General features: G+C 41.0%; 2 protein-coding genes across 3 annotated transcripts; one reads left to right on the forward strand and one right to left on the reverse strand.

Moving 5' to 3' along the window:
- Positions 1–2,237: 2,237 nt before the first annotated feature.
- LOC115595872 (uncharacterized) lies at positions 2,238–3,627 on the reverse strand. The gene is made up of 4 exons (XM_030440706.1): positions 3,508–3,627; positions 3,220–3,391; positions 3,069–3,142; positions 2,238–2,664 (listed from the first exon to the last, which is right to left on the reverse strand). Exons 1-4 carry the CDS (start codon positions 3,607–3,609, stop codon positions 2,239–2,241), a joined length of 774 nt encoding a protein of 257 aa, XP_030296566.1. The 5' UTR covers positions 3,610–3,627; the 3' UTR covers position 2,238.
- Positions 3,628–4,784: 1,157 nt separating this feature from the next.
- On the forward strand, positions 4,785–13,445 carry camkk1b (calcium/calmodulin-dependent protein kinase kinase 1, alpha b). Of its 2 annotated transcripts, XM_030440689.1 has the most exons (17): positions 4,785–4,958; positions 6,086–6,403; positions 6,493–6,540; positions 6,633–6,686; positions 6,782–6,833; positions 6,931–7,058; positions 7,197–7,233; positions 7,325–7,346; positions 7,457–7,545; positions 7,719–7,918; positions 8,048–8,101; positions 8,185–8,258; positions 8,586–8,673; positions 8,829–8,957; positions 10,488–10,591; positions 12,480–12,524; positions 13,342–13,445. In XM_030440689.1, the coding sequence occupies exons 1-17, from the start codon at positions 4,800–4,802 to the stop codon at positions 13,421–13,423; spliced, it is 1,683 nt and encodes a 560-aa protein (XP_030296549.1). In that variant the 5' UTR covers positions 4,785–4,799; the 3' UTR covers positions 13,424–13,445. The 2 variants fall into 2 exon arrangements, with proteins under 2 accessions (XP_030296549.1, XP_030296555.1); XM_030440695.1 differs by lacking the exon at positions 12,480–12,524.
- The last annotated feature ends 2,902 nt before the right edge of the window (positions 13,446–16,347 follow it).

A 16,347-nucleotide genomic window follows, 5' to 3' on the forward strand; every position in this document is an offset into this window, starting at 1 on the left:
ACTTATAGATTTTGTATTAACCCTTCCTGTTGTTCTAGAATTTTTTGTTAGGAATTTGGTTTGCAACTGGTTGGTTACTTTCACTGTGGATGGATCTACCAATGATTCTTACAGTTTATCAATTAGTTTTTTGGAAATATTCAATTTACCGTCACATAAGAAGGTAAATGGTGATTTTTGTTTATTTTTGGTTGATTTCCTGTCAGTCGACTTCTTGTTTTTTAGGAGCGGATCAGTTATGATATGCTCTTAAGGTATCTTATGCTAAGCAATCTGTGCACATTACATATTATATAGCTGTTGGAAGTCTGTCTAATATGTAGTAACTGCATCGGAGAATCAAACAGAGGTATTATAGAATATGAATGGAATAAACCAAAAATAGCTTCTGTATTGCCGTAGTTTGTCTTTTTTTAAGTGAGGTCAACCAACACTGACCCACATTCGTACACGATGAACCCTCCAAGCGTCACTCCATACCTCCTCTACTACCGGATGCTGTTACAGATACTCCACTGTATAATCCTCTCTACATGCAGCCATTCAGGGGGGATTAAACACCCCTGAAGACACAAGTCTGACAGCCAATGGAACTGCTTCTCACTCATGACTCAGGTTTTTTATTACAGCTGTGTTAACATGACGAATGAGGCTGTAAAATGTGTTGCCACAGTTTTAAGAATGTGACCAGGATCTAAACACTGCACACCTGACTGTTATTTATCTTCCTCATATCTCCGGGCAAAAAATAAGCAGCTCCTCTGTCAAACAATGCAGAGACACGGAGGTGAAAGAGGTGAAAAGCACAAAACGATCGGCTGACAGACAAGAAAATTGCCCAATTTGAGTGTTGTGGAACAAAAGAGGCTGCTGACAAAGATGTAACTGAAGTCTGTGGTGTAACAGAAGCCTTTGAACGTGCTCCACCTTGCTAATCATCTCCTGTAGTGCCAGTGAGGTGTCTCCATGGTTGAGTTAGTATGGCAAGCTGTACCGGGCCATATGGCACTCTGGCTAACCCTCAGGAGCGGGTAGGCGAGTTAACCGAAGGCGAAACACAAAGATATCGAGCAAGCGACGAGGTTTACAAGAAAACTTCTTGCTTTCTATGAGTTAAATATTAGGGAGAACAGAGGTAATGGCAAGGTTAAAGTAAATAAAGTTCTGATCGTGGTCGTTCGCTGACCTTGGCAGGAGTCTCTGCACGAGAACGAGCAGAGATATCGAGTGTCGGTGAGCAGTTCAAGTTCACTGAACCAACTGTTCGCTATTTTTCTGACTCAAGGAAACAAAAAAAATGTTTCCTACCAGTCAGTAAGATACTCATGTTTCCTTTTTGTGCCATCGGATGTTAAAAACAAAAGGGTTTTTGTTCCCACATTCATCAAGTGTATTATCTCACTTTCAGAGGTGTGTTCAGTGCTGCTGCTCTGATATGTTTTTATTTCCTAAATGTGCTAAATGGAGTTCCTCCAGAACCTTTCCCATGAACTTCCTTGAATCGTTTGATCTTACTTTTCAAGGCTTTGTTGAGTTTTTGTGGCACCTCGGGATTCCTGAATTATAAAAAGACCTTTCCTGACTATTTTCTTTATATTTGTTAGCAGCAAAAAAGGTATTTAAATTAGATTTTCCTCTAGAGGAGTGAAACAAGTCAAAAGCACAGGAATTTATTACCAAACTAGGTTTTTACAGGTTTCTTATAAGTGAGGAGCTGCTGTCTGACCTGCACCTGCAGGACATTGTCCAATTCTCAAAAAAAGGAATATACCATGAGGAAATAAATAATCTATTACTGCATCTATACATTTTATATCCATCCATCATGTTTACATAAAAAATATGATACTTCTGCCAATATAAAACCTACATTTGAGTCTAATAATAACAATTTCCACCCCAAAAATTAAGAAAAAAAATGTATTTGTGTTTTCTCACCACAAATAAAATCAAGTGTAATCTCTCATTATACAACACATGATCGTAAAGCGAAATTGTAGTTATAGTTCCCTAAACTGAACTAATGAATGAAGTCACATGTTGAGTGTTGAGAATGAGTCTCAAAGCCTGATGAGGAAGCTGCTCTGTGGTCCGGTGGTACGGCAGCAGGGTGAACAGACTGTGGCTGGACTGGGTGTTGACGTTTAGTATGTTGAGGATTTCAGTGTTCAATACTTGATGCAGTGCAACTATTTACACTTAATAAAAATATAAACATGTATCTGAGACATCTGGACTTCACTGTGGTGCTTGTTGATGCCTCCTCTGCTGCACCTTCAGCGGCTGAAGTCGGACGGGTCTCGTTGGCCATTTGTGGCCTCGTCCGTGCACTCCTGCACGCAGAGACTCATTGTAGTCATGAAAAAATGATAAACTCTGCAGACACTGTCCGACACTGTTTACATGAGCACCCAAGGGCAGCAGGAGCGGAGGGAGGCAGCAGGCAGGTGAGAAGACAGCTGTGGTCACACTGCAGATTGGGAGGCAGGAGTTCTGCAAGTCAGGGTGAATCTCACTGAGACTTTGTGTTGATTCATGCTCGATCATTTCCTGGAGTTTCTTCACCAGGACCAGTCGGACGTGTTGGAGTTTCCTTGAGCTGAGAAATGAATCCAGGAAGTCTGCCAGTGGCATCTTCCTCTCGGAAAACCTCTGAAACAGCAGCTGAAAGGAGAAAGAACACATTATATAAAGAAAAAAACACACAATGGATTTCATGTTACACCAGATTAGACCTCTGTTTGTTCTTTACATCAGCCTGAACCTCTGTGCTTACTGTATATTGGCTTTCTTAAGTGGGAAAAACAAGGAAGACGTGTATTATTTGTTTATTCTTTTCTGTTCCTGTCCTCCAGGCCGGGGTATGTCACAAATACTGTAGAAGGTTCTTAGTTGAATTAATGTGAAATAGTGGAGTTTGTTTTTTGTTATTTAAACTATAATGTCTCTGTAATTACATACTTACTACCAGTGCTAAGAAACACAATAATTTTCTATTATTTACCTCAATCTACCAGGGAAATACTTTGTAATAAGGGGACTGTAAAAGCAGGAAGGTGAACTCTTACCTCACACTCCTCCTCTACATGGTTGATCCTCCTCAGGAGACACCACTGAGCACCATGCACACTGTGTTTCTCTGCTGCAGAACAAAATGAACAAATGCTAATGGAGTTAAAGCAGCCCGATGAATCAAAAGAGATGTGTTTCAACACTCACCAAGCTGCTCCTGCTTGGCCTGGATGATGCTCCTCAGTTTGTCCAGTTCCTTGTACCTCATCGCGAGCAGCAGCTTCGCATCTCTGAATTGGGGTTTTTGAGAAAGACTGACTTTTGCCAGTTTTTGATTTGAGAGCAGCATCTTCTCTACAGCCCTCTGCAGCCGCTGAACCTGGAGGGGAACACATGTGGTTCAAGAAAATCCACAAAGAGATTTGTTTGCTCAGAGGAAGAAGAAGAAGAAGAAGAAGTCATATAATGTAGGTTACTGTGGGTAAGAGGACTCACCTTCTCGCTGCGCCTGATGATCAGACTGATCTTGTCTTCGTCCTCCAGCAGCTCTCGCAGCTCTCTGGTCCTCAGAGCTCCAAACTGCAGCGACAGAGACATGATGACACTTCTGCTCTTTGCTTCATCAAAGGTGTAGTAGGCGACCTGATGAGTCCTGCTGGGGCGCAATGTGAGCTGCTCATGCTGCATTCAGGGGCAGACGGAAAACATACGACTGAAGCTTCCAAAAAGAAAATTATAGCTGCTGGGGTGTAACATGATTATTAGGTGTTAGATTTCATATTTTCAGTGTGTTTCAGAGATATTATGCCTTCATGAAGATATAAGATGTCTGCGATATTGATGAATTAATTCACATAAAAGGGGCACTACATAGTTTCTGGGAGGAAATTCGAAATTTCAATATGTAGGCTATAATGTTAATGATGTAATAGCACAACTTCTTGTGGAGAAGATATTAGAGATATTAGAGATATTAATTTTTCCAAGAATCAAAGTTAGATATTTTTAATCTAAAATAGATTAATAAAAATGTTTTTAATCTTTAAAAAAACATATGTTTTCATTTTTATTAAAACATATTGTTTTATTTCCGACATGTTTTATCCGTTTATATATATATATATATATATATATATATATATATATATATATATATATATATATATATGTATATATATATATATATATATATTGTTATTGTTTTTCATCTTTTATTACTGTCTGGTATTTTATTCACTTTGACTTTTGTGTAGTTTTCCTGCCTATTTTGTATTGTTTGCTCATTTATTCTACTTCCAGTCTTGTTCTTTGCTTTAAATGCGATCAAAACATTTTTATTCTCATCGTGCTTTGAAAAATAACATTAATGTTACTCTGCTGCTGTAAGAAACTTGTACATTTGGGTCTTTAAGCGTTCCTTCATAAAGATCAGTGTAGCAGCCTGTTAATGACATGACGTAACACTGTAATCTAGGGATGTTTTAAAATAGTTTGTGGAGAAAAATATATCTGTGATTCATTGTGAAAAAAACAACAACATGTATTTGTTATTCATGTTGAATCACGTGTGAGATACAATACGGTCATTTCATATAAAAAGAGAATATTTCTGTCTGTATTTCATCAACAACCGTGTGGACTGTTTGTTTTGATCTCCCCACACAGACTAACTGATGTGTGTTGTTGACTTCCTGTCACTGTGGGGTGACTCTGGGGTTTCTCCTGATGACATCACAGGTCGTTCTTCAGGTGATCCCGCCCGGCCGCCCTCAGAATAACTCAGCTATATGTGGCCTCGGTTAATCCTTAAGACGAGCGACGCAGAGCCGCGTCTCTGCTCATCCTGCAGTGAAAGTCCTGCGCTGAGACACAGAGGACTTTCTCCTCCTGAGAGGACAGCATGCAGATTAACCACAACGGCCCTCAACACAGGACACCTCCACCGTGTGAGTAAATCATTTACCTTATGTTTGACTTTACACAGAATTTTATTAGAGACATATGTTAAAGATCCAGATTAGGAGTATGAGGCTTTAACTGCATACGAGAAGCTACTGATTATCACTTTTTGATTGAGATGTTTTTAAAGCTTTACATATTGCAAAGGCACAGATTTGTCTTTAATCATATGCCCTTACAATTGTGTGGTGTGTTGTGCAGGTATTGTGAATGAACTCACCCTGTAAAGCTCTCTACTCTGTTACATAAGAAGCTTTAAAGTTCCCTGTGTTGTATTTTAGGCAACAGCAAGTCGTACTCGGCAGGCGTCGACTCTTACCTGCTGCTGTTGTTTCTTGTGTTTCCATCTCTAATGTTACACATAATTCTAATGTGAGGCTTGAAGGAAGACAAGAAGGCAGTAGTCTGATTGTTTTCAGGTTTTAAAGTGCAGTTTGGGTGCTGAGAGACACAGATATTAAAGCTTGTGATCAAAATACAACATGATACTGTTATTTTGTTAAAAGAAAGGTTATAAAGGCAACATGGTCTCATACCTGCTCATCACCACGTATTGATGAAACTGGACGGTTTGTCAATACAAGAAAGCAGATATCTTCTATGTGTCTGGATGATAGAGAATGAGTTCCGTTTTGTTTACTGCCGCCCTTTTTATGGAGAGCTGTGCAGAATCTTATTCAGAAACATCACAACAGATATTGACTTTGTACATAATGGATGATGCACAAAGGTAAAGCTGGCAGTTTACATATGAAACGTTTAGACACTCACCTGGAGGACGCGTGCAAGAAAACACAATGAACAATTCATGTGTGGTTTTCTTTTCTTTTTCTCTTCCCCTGCAAGAAATCTGTGCAGTAAAGCCGTTTAAGTCCGTCCGTTCTTATGTAAACACTGTCAGAAGGTTTTGGAAAAGTTTATTCTAACATTCAAACAGGTGATTTAAACTAAAACGATTTAAACTATGAAGTATTTTGCTTCTGTAATACAGTTGTAGCCAAGGAGTGTTTTGAAAATTAAATGTAAGTACATTCATTGAAACTACAATGTGTGTTTTTGTAAAATCAAATCATCGTGTGTGATTTTGTGATTTTTCCACATTTCTGCCTTCCAGCGCAGTGATGCCTCCTCTGGTGCGTCTACCAATCTGAAGTGTGAAACAGAACCAACCAACACCATGAGCATCGACACCGCCTGCAGGCCGGAGCTGGACTCGGAGCACAACGGCGAGCTGGCCGACCTGGTGGCAGCCATGAACGTGGCCGCCAACCGAATTACACCGCCTAATGGCCACAGGCCCGGCCCCCCGAGGGCCACCGGCTCTAACAGGGCCCGACTGTCGGACCGGAAGATGTCCCTGCAGGACAATCGGAGCCGCATAGCCCGACAGCCCACCATTGAGACCAAACGTGTGTCCATCACAGACGCTGATGTGAGGAGACCAGAGACACAGAAGTTCAATGGTTCTACTTAATTCAACATGAGATCCATTAATGATTGAAATCTCTTTGTCTTCTGCAGGATTGTGTCCAGCTCAACCAGTATAGATTAAATAAAGAGATTGGAAAGGTGATCAATGAGTGCAGGATCCTACATATGAGCAGCGCAAGTGTCGACAGCTGGTTGTAAATCTGTTCGTGTGTGTTATTTCTACACTGCAGGGTTCATACGGAGTGGTGAAGCTGGCTTACAATGAAGACTCTGAACAGTACTATGTAAGTTGAAGCTTATAAATGCTGTTTTCACGGTCAAACTAACCTACAATCTGAATATGTACGTGTCGTGACCATCGTTGTGTTCATCTACTCAGGCGATGAAAGTCGTTTCAAAGAAGAAGCTGATGAAGCAGTGTGGATTTTTCCGTGAGTTGATGAAAGACGTTCGAATGCCTAAATGAGTTTGTATTGTTCCTGTGGCGTCTGTGGTCATACGTTTTTTTGTGTTTGTGTGTGATTTCAGGCCGCCCGCCTCCTCAAGGGTCACAGCAGGATCTGTTCCCTAAAGCCACGTTGCCTCTGGAGAAGGTGTACAAGGAGATCGCCATCCTGAAGAAGCTGGACCATCATAATGTTGTGAAGCTAGTGGAGGTCAGTCACATGACCCAGTCCTCACTCGCTGCAACTGATCGCAGGGCAATTTGAGGGTCCCATGAGAGCTCTTTGGGATTGCAAGTTTCTTGTGTAGCTTGAAATGAAGATAGTATATAGGTGGTATTTGTCTTGCAGGTGCTCGATGATCCTCATGAAGACGGACTCCACATGGGTAGGGACTCGTTCATCTCTCCTGCAGCAATTACGTTTATGTGTCAATATAAAGTGGGTGAGTCATTAAATTCTGATTGTTTGCCCTCAAGCCTTCGAACTGGTGACAAAAGGGTATTTATATTTTCTTTCACATTCACATCCGTGATAGTTTCGACCTGCCTTTAAATTTTAATCTACATATAAACTCCTTCCTGCCTTCCTCTACCTCTCACATCCATCAGCCCGGTGATGGAGGTGCCTACAGACGAGCCTTTCACAGAGGAGCAGGCTCGCTTTTACTTCAGAGACGTCGTCCTGGGAATGGAGTACTGTAAGTACAGGTTTAACTGTACATGTCTAACAGAGATTCAACTCTTGACCTTTGCTTTTTTAAACTCATTGTACGCACACTGACTTTTTCACATAAGTTGCTTCATTTAAAATCTAAAGCTGAGTTGAAAAGTTTGGACTCATTCAACACGTTGTCTTCTCTGTCTCGTCCAGTGCACTATCACAAGATCATCCACAGGGACATCAAACCCTCCAACCTGCTGCTGGGGGACGATGGTCACATCAAAATCGCAGACTTCGGAGTGAGCAACGAGTTCGAGGGGACGGACGCCCTCCTGTCGAGCACGGCGGGGACGCCGGCCTTCATGGCTCCAGAGATGATGACTGAGCACGAGAACTGCTTCAGCGGAAAGGTGAAACAAAACTGAAACAGACCAAAATAACCACTGAATGCTTTGGATTCCTGTTTAATTGTGAGAAATGAAGAACTGATGTCCAAACGCCTACTGAGAGCCCTGATGATCACTGTGTTTGTTTACCAGGCGTTAGACGTGTGGGCGATGGGAGTCACGCTGTACTGTTTCGTCATTGGGAAGGTAAGCAGGTTCGCAGCAGAATGAACGTAGAACAATGTAGAATAATTGTTTACACCACTTTCATTTTGTCTGTCCTGTTTCAGTGCCCTTTTTATGACGAGTACATCGTCTCTCTGCACAACAAGATCAAGAAGGAACCTGTGGAGTTTCCAGACACGTGAGCAAACTTCTACAGAGCAGAATAACTAATAATGTTGTGGGATTGAAGAGGATTCATATCGATACAACATAATGTTATAATATTGCACAGTAGAGCTTTTCTGTCACTGATGGTCCCTCAGTCAAAAGACGTAGTTTGATGACATCATGAAGCAGTGTGGGATCCTGGGAGTTGTTCTCCTCAGTGTTGTACAACCACCGCTCCTGATGAAAATCTATGTAGGAAAGTAAAAAGTAAACAACTCTATGATTAAGTTGAACCTCTTGTTCCAGGAGGAAATATGTGAAAACAAATTCATGTGACTTATTGTACTTTACTTCACAGGCCTGTGATAACTGATGAACTGAAGGAGCTCATTGTGAAGATGCTGGATAAAAACCCTGAAACAAGAATCACCATCCCTGAAATTAAGGTGAGTGGAAAAGAAAAAATTACCACATCTGATTAAAGAAGACGTGTTTGGGTTAAATTGTCATAATGATGGTTGTTTTTTAACGTGTGTGTGTGTGTGTGTGTGTGTGTGTGTGTGTGTATGTGTGTGTGTGTGTGTGTGTGTGTTGTGAACAGCTCCATCCGTGGGTGACGGAGAACGGCTCCAATCATCTTCCCCTGGAGGAGGAGCACTGCTCGGCGGTGGAGGTCACTGAGGAGGAGGTGCTGAACAGCGTCAAACTCATCACCAGCATTTCCACTGTGGTGAGTCACGCGCCGCTCACACCCTGGTCACAGTTTAACACCTCGAGGACCCACAGTTGGCTGCTGGTTTGAGTATTTCAGGTGCAAGATTCACGTTCAGGCTTCTTCTTTCAGCCTGTTGTTCAAATCTTATCTGTGACATTAAAGCAAAATTGTGTCACTTTTTTACAGTTAAATGAAAAGCTTAAAATCATATTGACGGTAAAGTTTCTTGTACTATGGTGAATGGGTCTCTATCCAGGGGCGGTTCGGGGGGGGGGGGGGGGGGGGGGGGGCAACAGGGGCCAGTGCCCCCATAACTCTGAGTCTGGACCCCCCTGTGGCCCCCCTAACAGAGAGTCTGCATCAATGATACAATGACAGATTTCTTGCAATGATTTTGTTTTGAAGGGAAAGGCAGAAATAAAGTGTCTCAGCAGTTTACTACCCAATCAAAATTGCTGAATTTGTAAACACTGTTTTGTCTGAATGAGGGATTTATCTTTTTTTCCGGGTTGTATGTGCCCCCTAACAAAAAAGCCAGCCCCAACCTGGCCCCCCTATTAAAACTGGTCTAGAACCCTCACTGTCTCTATCACTTGTTTCGGCACTATTTAACTTCAGTAAGTGGATCACAGCATTACATACACGTTCACTTGAAGAGGTCAAGAAATTGTAATGATGTACTGAGTTTTGTTTGTAGTTAGCAGCTCTATTATGTCTGACAAACTGTTACAGACCTGTGATTCGCCTGCTCTCAGAAACTGTGGGGGGCGCCACATCACACAAAAAGCCAAATTTTACATAATGTTGCTTTGAGAGGAAACGTATTTCCTAAAGCAGCCGTCATTTATATGAACTTTCAACCATCTACATTTACAAAACCTGAACTTCAAAATTTGAAACCTCACCTGACCCTTCTTTTCTCTGAGCACACACAGGCTTCATCTCAGTGTTCCTGAGCACGCAGCCAGCAATTATCTGCCCCGTAGAAAAAACTGCATGGACACGGGCCTTAACTATTTAATTCATGTTAGCTTGCTTATACTCTGACAGGAATTCAGCATAACATCACAACATAAAATTGTCAGCCAATGTAGCCAATGTAACTCTCATATTACATGCATGTTTTTCCACTTTTATACACATTTTTCAAGTCAAAAAATGGACGGCGACAGTGTTTGACTTTGTTCTCAAAACAGTCGGGCAATGGCCTCTGCTCAGGCTTTGCAACACCACCTGGACAAACTACACAGGAAACTGCATGACATTATGCTTAAATTTAAAAAACTGGCAATTTGCTATGTGTGATTATGATTATTATGATATTTGCTAATGATTGTTTTGGAGAATGGCGTGTGGTTTTCTTCTATAGCATGGCAACAAAGTTGAGACTTTGCTATATTCATATGAGAGGATAGAAGAACTTTGGTATAGTATGTATAATAAGATGTTATAAAAAACTGGCATTTAAAGGTGTATCTCTCAGTGTGGAGACAACATGTAAATGTTTTATATTTTGACTGAGACTGTCTCCGGTGTCCACTGCAGATTCTGGTGAAGTCCATGCTGAGGAAGCGCTCTTTCAGTAATCCGTTTGAGTGTCAGGGCAGACGGGCGGAGAGGTCCATGTCTGCCCCTGGAGGTCTTCTTATGTAAGTAGCCTACTCTGCAAATCCTGCTCAGCCAAACTGCCAGCTCTGCGATTAGGCCTCTAACAAAACAAAGCAGCGAGCAGATGCTTGGATAAAAATAGATCAGTCAGTTTCATACTTTGAATGTGCTGTGAGTCTCTCACATTTTAAATATGTTAGATCTGCCATCATATCTTCACCATTAATCTTTACATACCGACTAGCTCTTCTACTGTGTTTGTTTTGTTTCGGTCCTTAAATTAGCAGCACGCTCAGCCTGATAAAAGCATTTGTCCTCTCCTGATAAGCTAAATGGATGCCCCTGCGGCAGCAGTAATGGCTCCGCTGCTTTTGTTTTCCATTAACAAGCCAGTCTTGTCTGCGGGGGGGCCGCTGGCACAGCTAATTACACCTACATGTGAAGAGATGTGGAGCTGCAGCTACATCCTCCTCCACACATGCCCAGGCAGCAGCAGCAGCAGCAGCACCACCACCACCAGTCCTACACCACTGCAGTCTCCCACACAGTGAAATCTGTGCAGATGTCTGTTCATCTTTGATGTGTAAATGGTGAAATCTTTGACAACAACTTTTGTAACAGAGAGTGGATTAAAGGACACAGGATGTAGTTATTAAAGGTGAATATTTTCCAGTTGGACAGGTGTAGTTTGGCTGTATCGCTGGCTTAAAGAAGATCAAAATGTTTGAATTTGATCTTCTTGGAGGGATGATGTATTGTGGCATCGAGCTCCAGAGGTTAAATATCTCCGCCTGCAGTAATATGGATCATTTGTTTCAAGGTCTGGTTTTATTTTACAGGAGCTGGATGTTGCTGGATGTGTGGAAATCCATAGTGTAAAATATTAAATAAATGAGTAATTATGAAATTAGTAGCTGTGTGAAGAAACACAATATGTCTTTCACTATGGCTTAAAAATAACTATTAATATTCAATATATTCAACTCATTTTTATCAAATGTTACTTCACCAAGTTTCTTTATACAATAACTGAGTTCATTGCAGGTTTTTTCTTTCCGTTCCAGCAGCTGTAATAAAATATAAGTGATGTCAGTCGTGATTGGCTGTCTACTCAACAGCTCGTTACATAACAGGCTCTGCTCTGTTTGACTTCACTGACAGAAAAAAAAAAAAAACTCTTCGACAAGACATAGTTTTTATGAAGTAAGGCAGTTATGTGTGATACTCTGAAATTTTGTGATATTAAAAAAAGTTGTAAAAAAAGAAAATTGGAAATAAAAACTGCTGGAAAAAAGGAAAGAAAATGAAATCTGCAATAAACTGAAGGATGAAAGTGAGTTAAATGTTAAAAAAAAGACTTTCAGATTTTGTATTTCTTCACATAATTACCTATGTCATAATATCTTATGTATTTAATATTGAACACTTTGAGTCTCCATTTGTTCTCCAGCGCCAACCAGTTATCCACAGGAAAACTTACAGATTTCCCAACAGAAGCTCAAAAAAACTGACAGTTATTTAGTTTCTTGCTCGGCGTTAGATGAGAATACACCAACTGTTGTATTTAAATACAAAGCTACAGCCAGCTAGCTTAGCTTAGCACAAAGACTGGAAACAAGGGGAAACAATTAGCTAACTCTACACTTAAACAGTTAATCAGTGAGCTTTAAAGGTGCTAAGTGGACTTTGTAACTTTTGGACAGGGGAGGCTCGCTGTTTCCCCCTGTTTACAGTCATTATGCTAAGCTAAGCTGATCGCCTGCTGGCTCTAGCTTCATAGTTACTGTTTCTCATCTAACTCTCAGCAAAAAGCAAGTTAATTTTCCAAAATGTCTGACTTGAACCGCTGCAGTCCTGCCACAGTGAAATGTAATTTTATCTGTTAATCATGAGTTTAAATTTGGCCTTTTACATTACATCTCCTTGCAGGGGCTCTTGGGGCTTATTGGGGTCTACGCTTCATCCCTCCCTGAGGTAAATGTTATAAAACTGCCCAGACTGAGCTTGTGTGGTTCATACACGACGCGGCTCATCAGTTGTTTGTGCAACCTTAAGAGGATTTAAGAGAGACGAGACAACACAAGGCTCTCAACAACGAGCTGTACCCAAAATACGTGGACACATGGTTTGTTGTTGTTGAGTGCGAAAGCTGAGAATGTGTGATCGGCTGCCAGTATCTTTAAATCACAGGCTAATTAGTTAGTAACCCTGAGATAACAAAGCTTGTTTCCTTGAGATAACAGGTCAATTGATCTCATTATTGTCAAGGACAAAAGGCAGAGAAGCACAAGAGGACGATTTTAAATTTCTAAAGATCAGGGGATCAAAAACAACTTGTTCAAGATCACTGTCATGACGGTCAGAGAGAATTCAAGTCTTCTGTTTAGATGACGCAGACTAACGACTTAATGGGAAAATTGCTAATCACTCCCAACATGAGAAAGCCTGCTGTACATGACCTTTGGTGAGTAATTCTGGCAGGCATACACGATTTTAGACACAAAATATCTCAAGATTATGCATTAGAAAATAAATACATGCAAGTATGTCCTTTCTAGGCTTCCGTAGCGGAGTGGTTTGTGCTGGCTTTGCTGTCTCTCTTGTGTCCTCTTGAGGTTGATGTGATGAGCTGTGCTGTGGAGGACATGCACTCTCTGACATTTATAGTCTAGTGTTTTCCCTCCAACCCCCCTCCTGCTCCTGCTCCTCCTCCTCCTCCTCCTCCTCCTCGTCTGCAATCTCACTTAGTCCTACCTCCAACAACATGATCAAGCGTTTTTCTCACCCGCAGGAATGTAAGCCGAGAGGGGAGTAGAGATGGAGAGCTGGAGGACTTGTATGAAGATGAAGCATTTGCAGAGTGTACAGAATAAACACAGATTATTAAACTGGAGAGACCACGCAGAAATGTATTTGTTTTTCTACCTTTCTTCTTTCATTCTTTCTTAATTCTGCTTCCTGCTCGCTGTACTTACATGCTTTCCTCACTATAGTGCAGACGACCTGTGATATCGGGTATTTAAAAGATGGATAGTTCATGACCTAAAATGATCACAAGCAAGATTAGATTTCATTCTGCTTGTTTACCGATTTGTTAATATTTCAGACACAGATGGCATAATTGGTGATCTTTGGATTGTTGTTGAAATTGATATGAATGTGGTATTTTTACGTTTTCCTACATCTGTTGAAGACAATAAAAGCTCCTATATAAAAGAAGAATGCAGCTTCTTTAAATGTACAGCACCACAGCAAGTGTGCTGTGTTGAATTTGAAACACTAGATGGCGACCTTGTGACAACAAGCCTTCATCCTGTCCTTGGTTTGCCTCTCACTCCTTTTTTTATTCCTTTACTTATTTATTTTTCGGTCATAGTAATATAGCAAGAAATTGAAAAAAAAAAAAACACTTTGAAACAATCAGACAGTGGCTTGATTTTTAAGCCTGTCAGTATCAAGTGCACTTAATTCTCCAGACCAGTAGAGGGCGGCATTTTGTTGCAAGTAAAGATATCATCCACAAACCAGGAGGCCGTGAGCTTGAGATCTATGAAACAGCATTAACCCCCCCTGCTAGAGCTCAGATCTGACCTTTACAGCAATTAAAAGATGTTCAAAACAGCCACAGATTCTGACATATGACCATCATCTCCTGGAATATGTTCACAATATCAACAAAACTCTTGCAGGAAAATAATGCAATATCTAATCAAGAATCTATTGGTTCAGGTCCTGGAAAACATGAGGTGAGAATGGAAGATTCATTCATTCATGTTATTCTCAATCTAAATTTATATCAAACTGCCAAGCCAATGAAAATCTGAAGAAACACAGTTTGTTGTGTTGATAAAACCTAAATATCTTCTTGAATTCGAGTCCCCAAAACAAGTGGAAACTTGATCACTGACCAGGAGGGCTTCTGCCAGTCACCACCACACTGATCAGCGCAAGTTTCAGGTATGTCACGCTGTGCATACAGAACTGGTTTTCGGAGAGGCAAGCTTTATTAAGCTAAACCTACAGGTCCAAAAAGGTGACAGCGTGCTGTAGCGCAGGTCTGAAGGTTTCTCTGGAGGTGTGTGTTGTAGGTTGAGCAGCATCTGTCATGGTCTGAGACGGAACAGAGCAATGTGGAAAAGAGACAATGGCAACATGCATTGAGTGGAGATGAAAAGATCTGGACGTCTTATGAAAAAAAAAATTTTTTTTAGTTAATGAATGAACAACTTTGAAGAAATAGTTGCACATTCTGGGACAAATGTTTGTTCCCTTTCTTTTGGGAAACAGCTGCCTGGTTCTGTCTGAAGCTGAAAAAGACCACAACTTTTTACATTTCAGTTTTTGTACAGATTAAATAAATAAGAGACATTGTGTTCAAGGTGCTCGTAGGAGGATTGTGTCACATTTAAACAGAGCTAGGTGAACTGTTTCCTTCTGTTTTAAGTCTTTATGCTAAGTTGTAGCAGTCCCATTGTTGAAGACTTGCTATCTTTCTTTTGTTTTGGGATGATTTTCAAAATCCCTCTGGACTAATTGCAGGATCACCTGTACACAGGTTGGGGAGACTGACTCCTGATTGAGGAGTGGGAGCAGCTTGGGGCATTCCCCTCCCAGCCAATCATGCTGTGATGACGCCCTCCTTGTGAAGGATTAAAATAGGTGGAGAATGGCACCCTGGTGGCTCTCACACTCATTCTGAATCACTCTCTGACTCAATGTGAACCTCATCCCCTCAGATTGCCAGCCGGAAATTCTGGTTTGTTTAGTCCCTATCCTGTTTTCTTGGCTGCCTTACGTCATTCTAGTGAGGAAACTGTGTTTATTCCTGAAACCCAAGCCCCTATACACCTTCAGTTTTTACATTTTATTTCACTGGGGCTTGTAGGAGCACATTTCAGTTTGATTATCCCCTGAAGAGGCATTTGTTGATTGGCTTATTGTCTAAGTAGCTGACATTGGGCATCCCCTCTAGATTTACATGTTTTATGTTTATATTTTGATGTAGGGTGGGCTGGCTTGTACAGCCACAAAGTTAAGCTAACAGGCTCCAGTCTCATAATTACTGTAGACACATGAGAGTGTTTTTCAATTGTCTTGTTTCATTCTTGACATAACGTGAATAAATGTGAATGTGTCATATCAACAAATATAAGCAGTAGTTGCTCATTAACATTATTATACAAATAGGAACGTATCAATGTTCCCAGGGTGCTGTGTTTCCCAGGTCAGTTTAAGTTAGCACAAATTGGGTTCAGGTCAGATATCCGTGACTCTAAAGCAGTGAACACACGACCCTGGGAACAAAGAACCTGAGGAACATAGGATCTGGTCAACAAAGGGCCTTGGGAAGGCATATAGAACTGGGGAACATAGATCCATGGGAACATATTGCCTTAGAGACATAGGACTTTGGGAGCAACACAAAACCTTAGGAACAAATGACCATGGGAACATATGGCACTAGGAACACAAGACCTCAGGAACATAACATGTTAGAAACATAAGAATTTGGGAACAAAGGACCCATGAACATAAGACATAAACAACATTGGATCTTGGGAATATAAGACCTTGAGAACACAAGAACTTAGGGACATAAGACATTAGAAACATAAGACTTTGGGAACAAAGGTACCTTGAACATAAAATCTAAAGAACATCAGACCCTGGGGAACATCAGACCTTAGGAACATAGGACTCCAGGACAGCAGATATATTGAACTAGGGAACATCGAGCCTTAGGAACACAGGACCCTTTGTCATGTTCCCATTTGTGCCATGTAAGTGTGGGGAACAT

This window comes from Sparus aurata, chromosome 2, assembly GCF_900880675.1.
Source record: "Sparus aurata chromosome 2, fSpaAur1.1, whole genome shotgun sequence".
NCBI classification, from domain to species: Eukaryota; Metazoa; Chordata; class Actinopteri; order Spariformes; family Sparidae; genus Sparus; species Sparus aurata.

Coding starts and splice junctions, on each gene's coding strand:
- LOC115595872 (XM_030440706.1), bottom strand. CDS start 3,609: ATGTCTCTGTCGCTGCAGTTTGGAGCTCTGAGGACCAGAGAGCTGCGA. Junction 3,392..3,507: donor TCATCAGGCGCAGCGAGAAG/GTGAGTCCTCTT, acceptor GTTCCCCTCCAG/GTTCAGCGGCTGCAGAGGGC. Junction 3,143..3,219: donor GGCCAAGCAGGAGCAGCTTG/GTGAGTGTTGAA, acceptor TTTGTTCTGCAG/CAGAGAAACACAGTGTGCAT.
- camkk1b (XM_030440689.1), top strand. CDS start 4,800: ATGTGGCCTCGGTTAATCCTTAAGACGAGCGACGCAGAGCCGCGTCTC. Junction 6,404..6,492: donor TGTCCATCACAGACGCTGAT/GTGAGGAGACCA, acceptor TGTCTTCTGCAG/GATTGTGTCCAGCTCAACCA. Junction 8,259..8,585: donor CCTGTGGAGTTTCCAGACAC/GTGAGCAAACTT, acceptor TTTACTTCACAG/GCCTGTGATAACTGATGAAC.